Source organism: Desmodus rotundus, chromosome 7, assembly GCF_022682495.2.
Source record: "Desmodus rotundus isolate HL8 chromosome 7, HLdesRot8A.1, whole genome shotgun sequence".
NCBI classification, from domain to species: domain Eukaryota; kingdom Metazoa; phylum Chordata; class Mammalia; order Chiroptera; family Phyllostomidae; genus Desmodus; species Desmodus rotundus.
The window spans coordinates 67,665,264-67,680,331 of NC_071393.1; the positions used below are offsets into that span (position 1 = coordinate 67,665,264).

Genomic DNA, 15,068 nt, shown 5'->3' on the forward strand with positions numbered 1-15,068 from the left:
CCTTCTCCTTACTCCTCAAATCTCCAAGCACCTTCTCCTCATCCTCACTCTTAGCTGAGGATCTTGCTTCCTACCTCACTGACAATGGAAGCAATCAGAAAAGGACTCCTACAGACTCTATCCATCCATATATGAACACAGGTGTATGTTATGTATGTTGTGTATGATACATGCGTATGTATGTATGTACATGAGTACCTCTGTGAGTATGTACTGGCATTAGCACCCACTCTCTGCCCTCCTGCCTGCTATTATGAATGAACTGTCTGAGGCTGATCCTTTGCCTGTTCAAGGACATTGCTTTAGAAATTCTCTCTCACTCTGATCAATTTCCTTTCCTCCAGTGAATTATTCCCATTAATGAAGAAATAAGCTGACAAGTCTCCCATCTCAAAAAGTCTTCTTTTGACCCTGCTTCTGTCTTCAGCTACCATCCCATTTCCCTGTTCCCCCTTACAATAAGACTCCTTGAACAACTTGTCTGTATTGCTGTCTCCAAGTCCTTTCCTTCCATTCTCTGCTAGAAGAGAATGGAAGAAAGCCACTCCAAGGAGGCTTTCATCTCCATTGGTCCACTCAAACTGCTCCAGTCAGGGTCACCAATAAACTCCATTTAGCATTCTTTCCTACTGGAAATGCTTTATGAAGTTGGCATCCCAGACACAACATTCTGTTGGTTCCTCCTGTCTCAGTCACCGATTCCTCCTTTGCTGCCTGACCTTTTAATGTTGGAGAACATGAGCGCTGAGTTGGAACTCTTCTCTCTCCCCCTCAGTCCTTTACCTCACCCAGTCTCATGGGTCTGAAAGACTACATGCCAATATGTTGATGACCCCCAAATTCCTACACCTGCACCAAACCTCAATCCTGAACTCTGCACTCACATGCAACTGCCCACTCAACATTTTCATTTTGATATTGATTAGGCAACTCAAATTTTCTTTTAATTTTTTACCTTGGAAATGCTTATTGATTTTAGAGAGGGGGGAAGGGAAGGAGAGAGAGAGGAAGAGAAACATCGATTGGTTGTCTCTCGTAGTGCCCCAACCGGGGACCGAACCTACAACCCAGACATGTGCCCTGACTAGGAATCAAACCTTCAACCTTTGATTTATGCCAGCAGGGGTGTTCAACCTTTTGGCATCTCTGTGTGACACTGGAATAAGAAGAGTTGTCTTGGGCCACATATGTAAGTACATTGTGACATGTAATCACACACACACACAAAATCTCATAATGTTTTAAGTAAATTTATGATTTTGTGTTGGGCCCATCCTGGGTTGCATGTGGCCCATGGGCCGCAGGTTGGACACCCCTGGTTTATGGGATAATGCTCCAACCAACTGAGTTACACTGGCCAGGGCAGCAACTTGAATTTAACATGTTCAAAGCAATGTCCTAATCTTCCCCTAAAAATTTTCTGTACCCACAATCTTCCCCAACTCAGTTGATGAAAACCCCATCCTTCCATTTGCCAGAATTGTCTTTGACTTGAGTCTCCTATTTTCTTTCATTACCACTCTGGAAGTCCCAAGGGCTTCACCCTCAAAATAGACCCAGAATTGGTCGTCCTCTGTCAACCGTCATTATTACCACGCTGGCCCCAGCCAACATGCACTCTCTCTCTTTTTTTTCTTTTCATTGTGGTAAAATACATAGAAGAGAAAATTGGCCATTACTGACATTTAGTACATTCACAAAGTTGGCCAGCTACTTCTAAAACATTTTCAAGACTCTAAAAAGAAACTCCAAGTCCATAAGCAGTTGCTCCCCATTCCACTTCCCTCCCCAACCTCCCTCCCCAACTTTCAATGATCAACTCTTGCCTGGATCATTGTGACCCTCCCAAATTGTCTTCTCACTCATTTTTTGCCTTTATCTCTTGCCACGGCATTCAAAGAGTGAATCAGATCACATCACAATTAGCTCAAAACCTCCACCGGCTTCTCATCTCAGAGCAAAAGCCTCCGAGGGCCTGACTCTTTCTGCCTCTCAGATGACTATGCTCCCCACACCCCTCACTCTTCCTGGCTTTGCCAGCCTCCTGTAATCTCTTGAACACCCCAAACACACTCTGTCCTCAGGGCTTGCACCAGATGTTCCCTCTCCCTGAACACTCTTCCCCAGACCTGCAGGGTTCCTCACTTCATCTCCTTAGGTCTTTGCTCAAATGTCTCTTTCTCAGTAACATTCTATTTACAACTGCAACTCCACCCTACTCCCCCTTACCCTGCTTTATACAATTTCCTTTTATAAGTAAAGTGTGTAATTAAATATATAAGTAAGTACATATAAGCATATACATACTTTTTAAAAAAAGATTTACTTATTTTCAGAGAGAGGGGAAGGGAGGGAGGAAGAGAGGGAGAGAAACATCAATGTGCAGGAGAAACATCAATCAGTTGCCAACTGGGGACCTGGCCCATAACCCAGGCATGTGCCCTGATGTGAATCTAACCGATGACCTTAAGGCTCGCAGGCTGGCCCTCAATCCACTGAGCCACACCAGCCAGGGCTAAATATTTATTTTGTTTATTGTCTGCATGCCCCACTCCCCTGCCAGAAGGAAAGCTCCCTATGCCAGACATCTTTGTTTTGTTTTGTTCGTCCTGTTCCCGTGCCTGGAGCACTCAGTTTTATCTGTTGAATGAATGTGGGGTGGGGTGGCAGAAGGGCAGAAGTGGATTGCTGCTGCCCTCATCTGGCCAACTGCCTCTCCCTTTGGTATTTGAGGATGGAAGGGATGGCCATGCCACTGGCAACATAGAATCACTGGTCAAGGAAAGCACCCCCTGGAGGTCCCACACTAGGGCTTATTTGAGGAGGGTGCTGGTGGTGGCAGCTGTGACCTCTACTTCTCACTTGTAACCCAACCCAGCCCCAACTTTCTGTCCTGTAGACATGCGTTCCCAGGCTGCCTCCATACCTGTTGTTGTCCACGTAGCGGATTAGCATGGGGTAGAAGGCGTAGAGGTCTCTGCAGAGCACTGCAAACTCATCCAGGATGAGGAGCTCCGCCTCCTGGGTGTCCCCTTTGCTGTCGGCCTTCAGCTGCTCCTCCTCCTGCACAGTCTTGACAGCCTTCTTCTTCAGCTTCTCCAGAGTTGGGATGAAGTGGCTTCTTAGCAGGTCAGGCCTGGCTTTGCTGATGATTGGCTGGGCGTACACTGTGTTTGCAAACAAAGGACCACCCCCTCATTTCCCATTAAGAATTGATTAAAGGAAAGAAGTGACACTGAGGGTGAGGCTGTGAAAGTCCATCCACTCAGGATGGCACCTGTCCCTTGTTCCCTTCCTTAATCTCCCACTGGGCACTTCCCTCTCATGAAGCCATAGTTGGGGGGTGGAGCTAATGAGAAGGTCCTATTCCTGTTCTGCTCCTGCAGGCCATGGGGAGCCCTGGCCATCCCTGAGCCCCTTGGGCATGCATGGAGTTCACCACAGCCCCTAGCTCTTCCTAACAACTACCTTGTATCATTTCACAGTATGTTCAGGTTGGTTTGGCTCACCAGCTAGATTACAAACTCCTTGAAGGAAGCCTTCTGTTCATAATAACCAGCACTGTGCCAAGCCAAGAGTAGGCACTGAATACTCTGCTTTCTGGTTAATTTACAGAAAAACCTGTTGTTAAAAATACATCATCCACCCACAGTTCTTAGCCCCCAACACTGGAGGACTACCTGGGCCCTGAGGAAGGCAGACAAGCTATCATCAGCTGTAACAAACTGAGAAAGAAGATGAGGTGGACATCAGACGTCAAAGAGCCGAAACAAGCAATCAGTGGGACTTGGGACCATAATTCTGATCCTTGTAAAGAGAAAGAGAAAACCTTTATATCTCACTCTATTTCTTGAATAGAATATCTTATTTATTCAATCCATAAAAAAGATCAGAATCAGAATCATTATAAGAAAAGTGAAATAATAATAATAATAATAATAATAATAATAATAATAATGAGTCACTGACAATGTTCATGGTGTATTTCAAAGTTTCTCTAGCTTAGAGCATTTTAATGGAAAATGGCCTACTTTCCAGTACTTTAAAAAATCGCATTTTGTCTAAGAAGACTGCTTGCGAAAGAGAAGGTGACGGGAGCTCTCTGCTGAGAGGCATTAATGAAGAAGTCAAAACTCGGTGCCATGATGGCTTCAGTTTCACAGCCCTGTAATCAGAGTGGCTCTTCCAGATGTGGGCGATTTGGGGTTACTATTAAAATCAATTTTGTTTAGGTACCAGGAACTAAATGGCCTGACTATAGAGTTAATTCACCCATGGAATTAAAGGCCAAGTTCAGTTCCCATCAGTGGCTCTCTTGCTGTGATATCTTTCCTCTCTGCCCCTCTCTTGAGCAAGGGAGGGAGTTGATCATTTATCTCCTCCTTCCCTTAATCCAGATTTACAAACTAGAGCCCCTCAACAAATTGCCTTAGGGTTAACAACATTCTTGGGCTAATGGGTAACAAAAGAACACCAACTTTATTTATTTGTGTTCTTAGAAGCCTATCTCTACTATCTAGCAGCCTTGAGCACCCAAATATTTATAATTTTGATTTGAGTTCATTTCTGAGAAAAGGAGGTAGGAACTTTCTTCCTTGGTCTTGCAGAAGAATGTCCACTAATTTGTCCAGGGAGGGAAACACCTTGAGTTGGGTTGATGATGCTCCCTGTGACTCAGCCATGGTCCAGAAGATTATGCAGGTGAAGCTGTTATGTGGAGTCTCCTATCTAAACTCTAGGTCCATTAAATGACTTTGCCTCAGGTTTTATCTCCTCAGACTACTTGGACACAGAGGACACTAAATATTCATGGCTTCTTGACTGTAGATGGAAAATGAATGGCTATTCATTTTCCAAGTCTTTCCTTTTTTGAGGTAGCTTCAGAAAGAGAAAATTAGCTTACAACATTTATCAAGAGCCTACAGCATGCACGGAGTTCCAGAACACAAAATGACCCCCCCCCCAAGACAAAGTTATACTATTGTGACCTAAATTAGTGTCTTAGAAAGCATAGTGTGAAATACAAATGCTAGGAACTTACAGTACAGCCCAGATGGGAGTGAGTTTCACAGACGTGGAGAACAAGGATAGCTTACCAACAAGTATGGACAGTTATCACTGTAAGAGCAAATGGGATTCTTAATTGCCAAACACACTAAAGCAGTGGTGATCTGCGTCAGGCAGAGTTTATCAAGAAGGGCTTCCTGAAGGCTTGAGGGGCCTGGGTTAGTTGGGCAGCTGGGCAGGAACATTTGCTCTGAGAAGCTCTATGGGGAAATAAGTCAGTTCTTTTTACTCTTAAGTAACTAAGAGTGGCAGTTAGGGAACTAAGAGATGGACAGAGAATCTAGGCACCTTGGCCCCTGAACCTGGGGCTGGGGAGAAAAGCATTTGTGGTACCTGCAATACGCTTCATCCAGGAGGCCTCATCGATGCCCAGGTTGTTGTTGATGATTTTCAGGATGTTGCCCAGGATGACACTGAGGTGTTCTGAGGTGACTTTGGTGCACCAGGGTCCTGTGTCAGGGGGCAGGTGCTCAGGCCCCTGTTCCCACCAGTAGGACAGGTAGTTGCAGAGCATGGGCAGGATCACCTCGATGACATGGGGCATCTCTGTGTACCGTGCCCCTGACTGGGCCAGGTCATTGATTTCTTTCATGAGGCCTTCCAGCTGGGGGATGTCAGGACACATGTCTTCCACCATGTCCGGCATCCCCAGAACTGCCCGAGAGGGTACAGGAAGAACAAAGGGACAGTAATTCAAAACCACAACAGTGCAACCGTATCCCCCACTGGCCCCCCTTCCTTCAGTCTTTCCCTTGAGTTTCCCCCAGAGCCTCGCATGGCTGAGCAGTGATGCGGGGGAGCACCTGCTGCAGCTGTGTAAAGACTGCTGCCCCCAGAGACCAGGGGCCTCTGCCCACATGTGGTACTCAGGTTAAAACACTTAGACACAAGGTTGCAGGAGCAGAGCAGGGACCCGGCTGAGCAGCGTTTAATAAGACCTCTCTGTGACAAAGCTGGTCTCTGGCCTTCTCCCTCTTGCCTGAGTGCATACACTGCAGGAGGGGCGGTTCTAGTCAGAGAAAAGCAACTAATGGGTGTTCAGTTGCCAACTGGTGGTTCAATCACCTGGCTCACATCTGTACTATTTAGAAAAGGAGAAGGGAACCCTCTCATCACGTATTCTCTCAGCTGGACCAGAGACAGCAATATGTTCCATCCAGTTGAGATTTGGGGGGAAACGTTGTACATGTGTTGATTTTGGCATTTACAGCAGAAGTTACTGGGGACCTGAGGTGACCTGTGCCAAGATTCTTGTCCGTCACCTAAGCCTTTTTGTTTCTGCAGCTCCTGTGCACAGAACAGTGAGTTTGCTGTCTTTTCCTCACACTGAATGACTGAGGTCACTTTACTGAACAAGGACAGACAGGATGGAGTGGCAACAGAGTTCAGCATTAAACCTTGTTGGATACCAGAATAGCAGACAGAAGCAGCCAGGGGCTAGCTGACCTGCTCTCCTTAAGGAAAAACAACACTCTTTCTCCCAAGCTGGGAGGAGAGACCAGAGCACCCTGAGGTTCCTGACAGGTGAGAAGATAAAGGGTCTTGAGCAAAGGGACACAGGCTGGTTGAGAAAGAAGCACGAGTCCAAAGCTATGCGGGTGCTTATGTTGATCTTCCTGCTCCCCACAGTCCACCTAGGCCTGTGTGGGTTGGGCACAGATGACACCCAAAGGCCAGACTTCTCACACTGGGGCCGAAGCATCAGGCGCCACAGGCACCAGGAGTCTGAGAAGCCACAGGAAAATGTAGAACATTTTCCCAGAACATCAACTCCACTAGAAGATTTGAGGAACTTATTTTTGATACTAGAAGTAAAATGCAACATTCTCATGAATTCCAGAAGACAAAGCAGAAGACTTCCAATAAAAGTTTATGTTCAGTGAAGTGGGTTATACCTGCAGGCTCTTTGCCATTGGTGCTAATGCTGGTGGGAAGTCTGCCCTAGATTTTAGGCCCACAGGACTCAAAGAGCTAATGAATAAGAGGCCTCAGCAAATTCTCTGGCCTTCAGAAATACTGGCCAACTGAAAGGGACTGTTTTGATTTTTCTCATGATTGTACTGCCCAGAGCAGAGCCACAGATAATCCTGGGTCTCCTGGAGGTAATGAATCTGTCACTGAGACAAGTGGTTCTCCTGGATGGCGTGTGGCAAAGTGATGGACTCGGAGGGGTTCCCTGCTCTGGAACAGCTGCATGAGTCTTAACCAGCTTTCCCTAGGATGACTCTCTGTTGTTAGGTCTATGGCCTTTGGATGAGTAGAAGGCTCAAGATCTCTCCTCCTTGGACACCAGGAGTGGACCAATGTCATTTAAAATCCAGACCATTCAAAAGGATTCACAGTGTCAAAGCCAAAGAACACTGAACTCCCATGAATCACAGTGGAAAGGGGTGACACAGAGCAGACACGATCCACTGCCAGTGCAGGCCATTTGCAGAGACCAAGTCTAGCCTGTACCCTTTAGCAGAGGGGAGACTCTCACAAACAAAATAATGACACAAATAGCATCAGAATAAATAGGTCAAGAGAGAGGTCAAACTTTCTACCCTCCAGCTCTGCACACAGAACAGTGTGGACCACCACAGACGTGAATGAAGTTTACAACTGTTGGCTGTAAATTATAAATGAGTAGGTGCAGAGGGTGTGTGTGTGTGTGTGTGTGTGTGTGTAAATGGCACGCAGACAATACATTGTCACCAACTCTTTTTTTTCCTGCCTAAGAAAAATGGTTGCTTGAGGTTTCTACACCGGAGTCATTATAATGACCTTTAAAAGTTATTTATATGTAATTGGTCCTTGAGTAGAGGAAACATTTGCCATTCAGGTGGTGTTCTGAACTTCAAATGCCACATACTAAAACCACAGAATGAATGCTGCTGAGTTATCTATCTGAAAGACAGCCTCAGTTGGGTCCTATCAGAATCAGACACAAGACAGTTGGAGGGGACCATTGGAACACACTGTCCTTTCATCTTCTAGATGGGCAATTTTCAACTTTTTTCATCTGCTGGCACACACAAACTAATTGCCAAAATTCTGCCACACACCAAAAGATGCAGTTTTTGTTGGTGTGACAAAAAAAAATAGGTAAAATTTCAGTTCATTCACACAGGATGGCTATTGTTCTGTTGGCTGTCATTTAAAAAAAAAATAACACTCTAAGGGAAAAGAAGTCAATGCCCTGACTAAATAGTGAGGCACTGCATGTTTAAAACTTCTTGTGGCACCACGGTGTGCCTATTGCAGCACACAGGTTGAACTCAGTGTTCTAGATCAACGGCTCTCAAAGCGAAGTCCTCCCACCAGCAGCAGAGCAGTGATGGGACCTTCTGGCTCGGGACCCACTGCATTGGAAGCTTAGGGGCAGGACTCAGCAATCTTTATTCTAGGGAGCCTTCTGAGTGATTCTGGTGTATGCGAGGGTTTGAGAACCACTGAGGTCCCACAGTTGCATCTTCTTCCCTGAGCAGCTCCTCTCTCAAGAAGAGGGTATCCGAGACCATCGCCCCTGTGCAGCAGAGGCAGAGCTTACATGGGAGCTGGACCCCCTTCCTTCTGGGTGATTATTCCAATTCGGGTGTGCAGAGTAAACCAGCTGGTGACCAGGATGCTTGGCCAAACTAATACTCTGATCAAGAGACCACTGCCTCACATAACCAAAGATTTTATATAGTTTTGAATAACTGGCACATAATAGTGTTAAGCCTTTTCTAGGTACATCTTAATAACTTTTGGATGAGTCAGAAAATGTGCCAGGATCTTATAGGGTAGACGAGTTACTAATATGAGTAACTGCTGTCAAAAATGCTAAGTGGAAATTAATAGAGATGTCCAATTGACTAAAGTCTTGATGAATCAGTTCATATTGCATTTCTAAATCAAAGTCTCACATCGTTTGTCACCCTATATGTTCCTGCCCCTTCTTGATCCTTTAGGCCATCCACTCTATATAATGAATGAAGTCTACCTCCCTAGAGTCTCTTAAGCCATCAGTCATTCTCTGGCTCCAGGCAAACCTGGTTGCCCCAGATACATATTCATGTGCACTCTACTTTTCAAGAGCCATAAGCACGATTAGCATTCTGTCTTTGATTAATTAAATGATGGAAAACATAGGCTTAGGGGCCTGGGGTACTGAGTCCCACAGTATGCCGATGTGCCACTGATAGAAGAGGGACTGTGTCATTTTTAATCTCAAGCTTGTCTCTTTTCTCCCACGTGCAGTATGTGATAATGGGCACTTATTTTTTACTTATGTGTATGTCTTATTACATCAATGTAAAAATATGTGAAATAAGAAGGAACATTTCTCAAATAGCTCTTGAGAAGGAGAACAATGGGAGAGAGCCATTCCCTTCCCTCCGAAAGCCAATCTAGGGTCTCGTGTGTCTGTCATTGTCAAGTTCCCCATTTGCCTGCTGCTGCACCTCTATGAGCCCAAGAGCAGAGTAGGTCTCTCTCTTTTCCAAGATTCAAGTCTACACATTGCTGATACAGAGACAAAGACACACCATTTCTTGAATCACAGGTGGTGTAGAATGAGCGTATACAAATCCGGCACTCATGCCTGGGCCCTGACCCTTTGGGGAGCTCCACTTGGGCTGGCGTGTACCTGCAGATGCCACAGCCCTTTCTCAGCATTACCAGAGCCTGCTCAGTCGCTCAGCTCCCACTAGGCTGAAAGACGTGACTCATTTAGAATCATGAGAGGGTGGGAAAAAAAACAAGGTGGGAAATATACTTTTGCTAGCCCCAGAAAGGAGAGAAAGGGTGAGATGAAGCTGAGGGTGTTGGGGACTTAAGAGATTTCACACACAACTTTGGAAAGTGGAGGCATCTCAGCAATGTTTCTCCCTTAACCAGCCCTGAGAACACTAGGGTCTACTGTGTTCTAGCTCAGGAAAAGAATTCTATAGAGTGGCCTTGTCTACATTGTCCTGGTGATCATTCCTGGGGCCAAGGCATTTCTTTTATCTGAAGTAGCAAAAGCAAATGTGAATAAATCCACCATGGCTCTGCTCTCTGCCTCCTTAGATGGAAAGACTGGTGACAAAGAGGAATGGAGCACAAACCCCACTCTCTCAGGACTCTCTCCCTTAGGACCTCAGGGCAGTTTGCGAAGGGGGCCCACACTAAGTGGGATCCCGTGCTGCCCAGTCACTGCCGGTGTATCGATGGCTCTGAATAGGATGGCTCTGGTGTGAACGGTTCACTATGGCTTTTTCTTTTTGTGAATATTGATGAGGACTACTGTGTGGTAACTTTTACTCCATCAGATCATTGCAGTTCTTTCTAGTGAATTCTAGCTTCCTGCTTGGAGCTCCTCTATCCCGTGGCCCTGCAGCAGGATCGCCATCGATCCATGTGTGAGGACTCCCCCTTCCTGCCTCCAGGAGCTGGTTTACAGCCTGCCTTGTGTTCCAGCTGTAGGTTCTCCTAGAAGAGGGGGCGGAACACCTTTCGGTAAGGGGCTGGAGAGTAAATATTTCCTGCGCTGCAGACTGGATGGTCTGCACTGCCGTGACTCAACTCTGCCCCTGGGGTGCAAGGCAGAGACCCAGCCCCTGCACACCTGCCTCTTCCACTCAGGGATTATTTTGAGTTTATTGTTTTTAAGAAACTGCACAAAGAAGCTCTGAAAAAAGAGTAGGACTTACCCTTTTGTCAAAGAACTCTACATTCATAAAGGGAATTTACATCAGAAAGGCAGTCTACCAGGAGGTGACCTATTACCAAACATAACTTTTTCATCGGAGACACATCTGAGTGGCAGGGCAGCTCGGCTCTCAAACATTTCCTCTTCTGGCCTTCCTGTGAGTTGCCTTCTTCTCGCTGAGCCCCGCACACTGACCCCTTCCCTTGCTCAGGCTGTTATTTAAGGCTCAGTCCTCTAGCTACCTCTCCAGTCTCACATCTTTGTGGGGCTCCTGTACACATACGCATGTAGGTGATTAAAATAGATTAATTTTTCTCCTTTAATCTGTCTTTTCCACAAGGGAGGTTTAGCCAAGAATAATGCAAGGTAGAGGGAACATAGTGTTCCTTCCCGACATAGCACTAGTGCAGCCACAGACAACATGTAGATGAGTGGGTGCGACCACAAGTGGGTGTGACGGTGTTGCAATAAAATGTTACTTCCTAAATCCTAGGATGGCTGCCCTAGAACTTGGTGCATCAGTGCTCTGGTTCAATTTTGTTTCTTGTATAATTCCAATTCCCTCTGGTGTTTTGTAGGCTTTATTTTCCATGCAGAGGGAGAACATGTGGTCATCATCCTTGGAAACAGAGTCTGTCCTGGGACTGGAAGAGCTTAATTAGGTGATTAGTGCAGAAGTGCCCCTTCTGCTGACGCTCTGGAGAGGAGCTGTGAATGAGTTGTCACATCTGCAGGTGCAGGAGAAGAAGTTAAGACCCACGATCAATGAGAGAACCTGGGGTTTTAGGATGGAAGAGATTTAGAAATCAACTATGCTGTCTCCTCTTTTTTTAGAGGAAGAAACCAAAGTTGAATGAGCACAAAGCACCTGCCCGTGCCCATTTTTCCAGTGAGATGGAGATAGGGTTTGGCCTCCTGCCCTGCTCCCTGACCCCGGGCCCCAGGAACCAGCAGTGCTGGAGGGCTGCTGCTCCCTGCCTGTGTGGCCTTCCTTCCCGCCACTCTCTTCTCAACACAGGGCATGTTACTGTGGGAAGATACTTACTAGATCTCTCCCTGGGGGTTTTGGTGTTGAAGACTGAGAGCGGATTGTAGCGGTTAAGGGTGGGCTCCAGGAATGCCACTGGGATGGCAGCTGCCAGTGAAGCCAGACATTCTCCAAGGGCGGGACGTTGTCTAGAAACAAGAAATCCATTTAGAAGTGCTGCTGGGCCAGGCCCCTTCCCCAGGATGTCTCAGGCTGCTTCCCCATCGATTGCTCCACTGGCATCCCTGAACCCTGGGCTCAGCTAGGCTGCAGGCACCTCCTTCTTCCCCATCTTTTGCTGGACACTAACCAATAGTTTGCAATGGTCTCACTACTTGGAACCTAGTTATTAACTGGCTAAGGTGATATAATATACTATGTCACTTTGTTCTTTTCTCCCAGCATATCTGAGAGCAAATTTTGAGGATGTCCACATTGAATCTGATCCTCCTTGTTCTAAAAATGTTTTGAAATCTTCTGTGTAATTTCTCTGTGTCTGTTCCCTACCATGGATGGAGCCTGTGATCACCAGTGGGAACAGTAGATAAAGGGCCAAAATTATGAATTAGTCACAAAAATAAAATACCTGCCTTGTAATAGAAATAAAAGGTCCTAAAACATATTGCTTGGTTTGCAGACAGACCTCAACCACCTATTACGTCTCTCTCTTCCTTTCACAAATGTTTGAGTGTCCACCAGGTATTAAGCTCTGGGTTTTGAGTCTTTCTCTGAAATAAGCAACCAAACAAAAATAAAGTGCTTGGGATTCCTATTTCAGATTTCTAGTTCTCCAACAGAGAGGACTTGTCTTGCTTGTGGGATGGCCAAGTGTCCAAGTGTGAGGGCTGGTCGGTGCGGAGCTGGTACTGAAACAGCGTTTCTCCCGCACAGACCTGGGCTCAGTCTTGGAGCTGCACTGTCTAACCCAGCAGGTCCTTTCTCCTAGTGAGACAGCACAGTGACAGTGCTGGCTTGAGAGCCCTGTGTGGGGGCTGTTATATGTTGCTTTCTGATGAATGAGACCGGAGCCATCTGGTTCTCACCCATAAGTATCTTCTCTTAGCCACTCATTGGCATCAGTCATGGACAGACTACACACCTCTCCCGGGAGTTTCACATGGATACCAGTTTCCATACAAGGAGAAAACTTTCTTCAAAAACACCAGTACTCTGAGTCCTTTGTTAGACCACGAAACCAAGATCACTAGTGGGAAATGTGGACCACAGGTCTAGAATTGAGAACTGGAAGGGCTTACAGTGTGCAAGCCCATCTTGCTTGTGGCTGATCAGCTCAAGCTGAGCACTTGCACTATGTATACGAAGCACACAGACAATGTCCCTGGACACTGGGGGTCGAAGGCAGCCTTTTGGAGGGATGTTACAGAAGCACCACAGAGAAAACTGCCAGTGAGAGAGGGCACACTTAGAGCCAAGAGCGAACGTTTGCCCCACTAGTGTGGAAACAGAGGTATTCAGCCCTCAGGTTCCCTTCAGCTCCCACCACAACCTGCACCTGAGACTGTGTCACCTGCCCTTCACTATGACAACAGCCAACACATCTGGCAGCCCCAAGAAAATGCCCGAATGTCAAAACTGTAGGGTCTCTGGACATGGATAACAAGCACTTACTAGGTGGTGGGGGGCGACTAGGGGAGCCAGAGCCCACCAGGAGTAAGCCAGACAGCTCTAGCCTTTGTCTCTAGGTGGTGAAAGTCCTTTCTCACTGAATGCAGAGGAAGGATGGAAACCTGAAGCAGTGTGATAAAATAATATCTCTCCGTGGTTTCAGTTACCTACAGTCTGAAGTTATTCACTGAAAAATTCCAGAAATAAAATGTCACAGATCTCAAATTGCATGCTGTTCTGAGTAGCATAGTGAAATCTTGCACCATCCCGCTCCATCCCTGCTGGGTCGTGAATCACCCCTTTGTCCAGCACCTCCATGCTGCGGATGCTCCCTGCCTGTTGTTAGTCACTTGGTGGCCCCTGGTTATCACATGGGCTGTCATAGCATTGGGGGGCTTGTGTTCAAGTAGCCCTAATTTTTCTTAACAATGCCACATTCACAAAACTTGCATTATAGCATATTGTTATAATTGTTCTACTTCATTGTTAGTTATTGTTCTTCATTTCTTACTGTGCCTAATTTACAAATTAAAATTTATCCGAGGTATGTATATAGGAAAACACATGGTATATATAGGGTTTGGTACTACCTGTGGTTTAGGCATCCACTTGGGGTTGGGGAATGTATCCCCTGTGGAAAAGGGGGGCTTCTGTACACAGAAGGGTTCTGCTTGAGATGCTGGAGGAATCTGCTCGGCTAGAGGGAGGGAGGGAGGAGGGCAGGGTGGGAGAGCGAGTTGGTAGAAAGCTGTGTATTCCTTGGAACCCTCACACGATTTTTAGTCATTATTAAACTTATTAAAAAGTGACCTTTTAATTACTTCAAAGGAAAATTAATAAATATGGATTTATTTCTTATCTTCTATCTTTTTAGGCTTGGCTGTTAGGGGACCAGTGGACAGCTCATTTGGCCATGAAGTATTTGAGGAGATAACTTTAAAATCAGCCTCCAGCAAGCAAGAATGTCCTCAGGTAGGCAAGTCACTTCTTAGCTAATGGTGCAGCCCAGTCCTTCTGTTGAAGGTTTGGCTGCTCATCCCCCCACTCTCCCATCCCAGTCCAGGTCTGCTCTGGGGGCACAGTGGCAGCCCTTGGGCCGAGCTAATCCTCTAGGCCCTGTGTATTAATGCTGCGGCCCCAGTTGGAGTCCGCATCAGTGGTGGAGGGGGACAGAGTGGGACGTGGGGACAATAGAGATCAGGCTTACTCTCTAGGAAGCCTTGGGAAGGGCTGCTTCGGTTGGAGCAGGCTGAAGGCCTGTCCCATTTCTCCACCATGCATTCCTTCTTACCACATTCCCCGCCCCCCCAATTACTCCCTGCCTTTGCTCAAGTCCAGGGAGTGGAAAAGCAAAGAGAGACATCGTTTAAGGTTCAGATCTGAATGATCAACTCCTTCAGGGAGGCGAGGGCCCGTCAACATCAAATAGGATGTACGACAGGTGTTTCGTTCTTTTCAGTCTATAGTTTCACCGGTTTCACCAAACACAATGGCCAATGAGGAGAAACACTGCATTTCCTCTCCTCAGCCTCGCCTTTGGAGGAGAAGGAGGAAATAAAGAACTAAACTGTGGTGGGGAAAGAAATGCCACAGGGGGAGCATTGAAGAAAAAAATTCCTGGGCAAAAAAAAAATCAGGGATGACGAGGAGCATCAGATCTGAGAGCAAACTTTAGCTGGCCCAGGGAGGTAA

General features: G+C 46.5%; 1 protein-coding gene across 1 annotated transcript in view; it reads right to left on the reverse strand.

The window, feature by feature from the left end:
• The window catches only part of RYR3 (ryanodine receptor 3), a 534,646-nt gene that overhangs the window by 64,945 nt on the left and 454,633 nt on the right, over positions 1-15,068 (reverse strand). The window contains exons 65-67 of the mRNA XM_053928437.1: positions 11,769-11,899; positions 5,401-5,721; positions 2,927-3,167 (exon numbers count right to left, since the gene is read on the reverse strand). Of these exons, the coding sequence (XP_053784412.1) occupies positions 2,927-3,167; positions 5,401-5,721; positions 11,769-11,899 (693 nt within the window). The remainder of the gene's footprint in view (positions 1-2,926; positions 3,168-5,400; positions 5,722-11,768; positions 11,900-15,068) is intronic.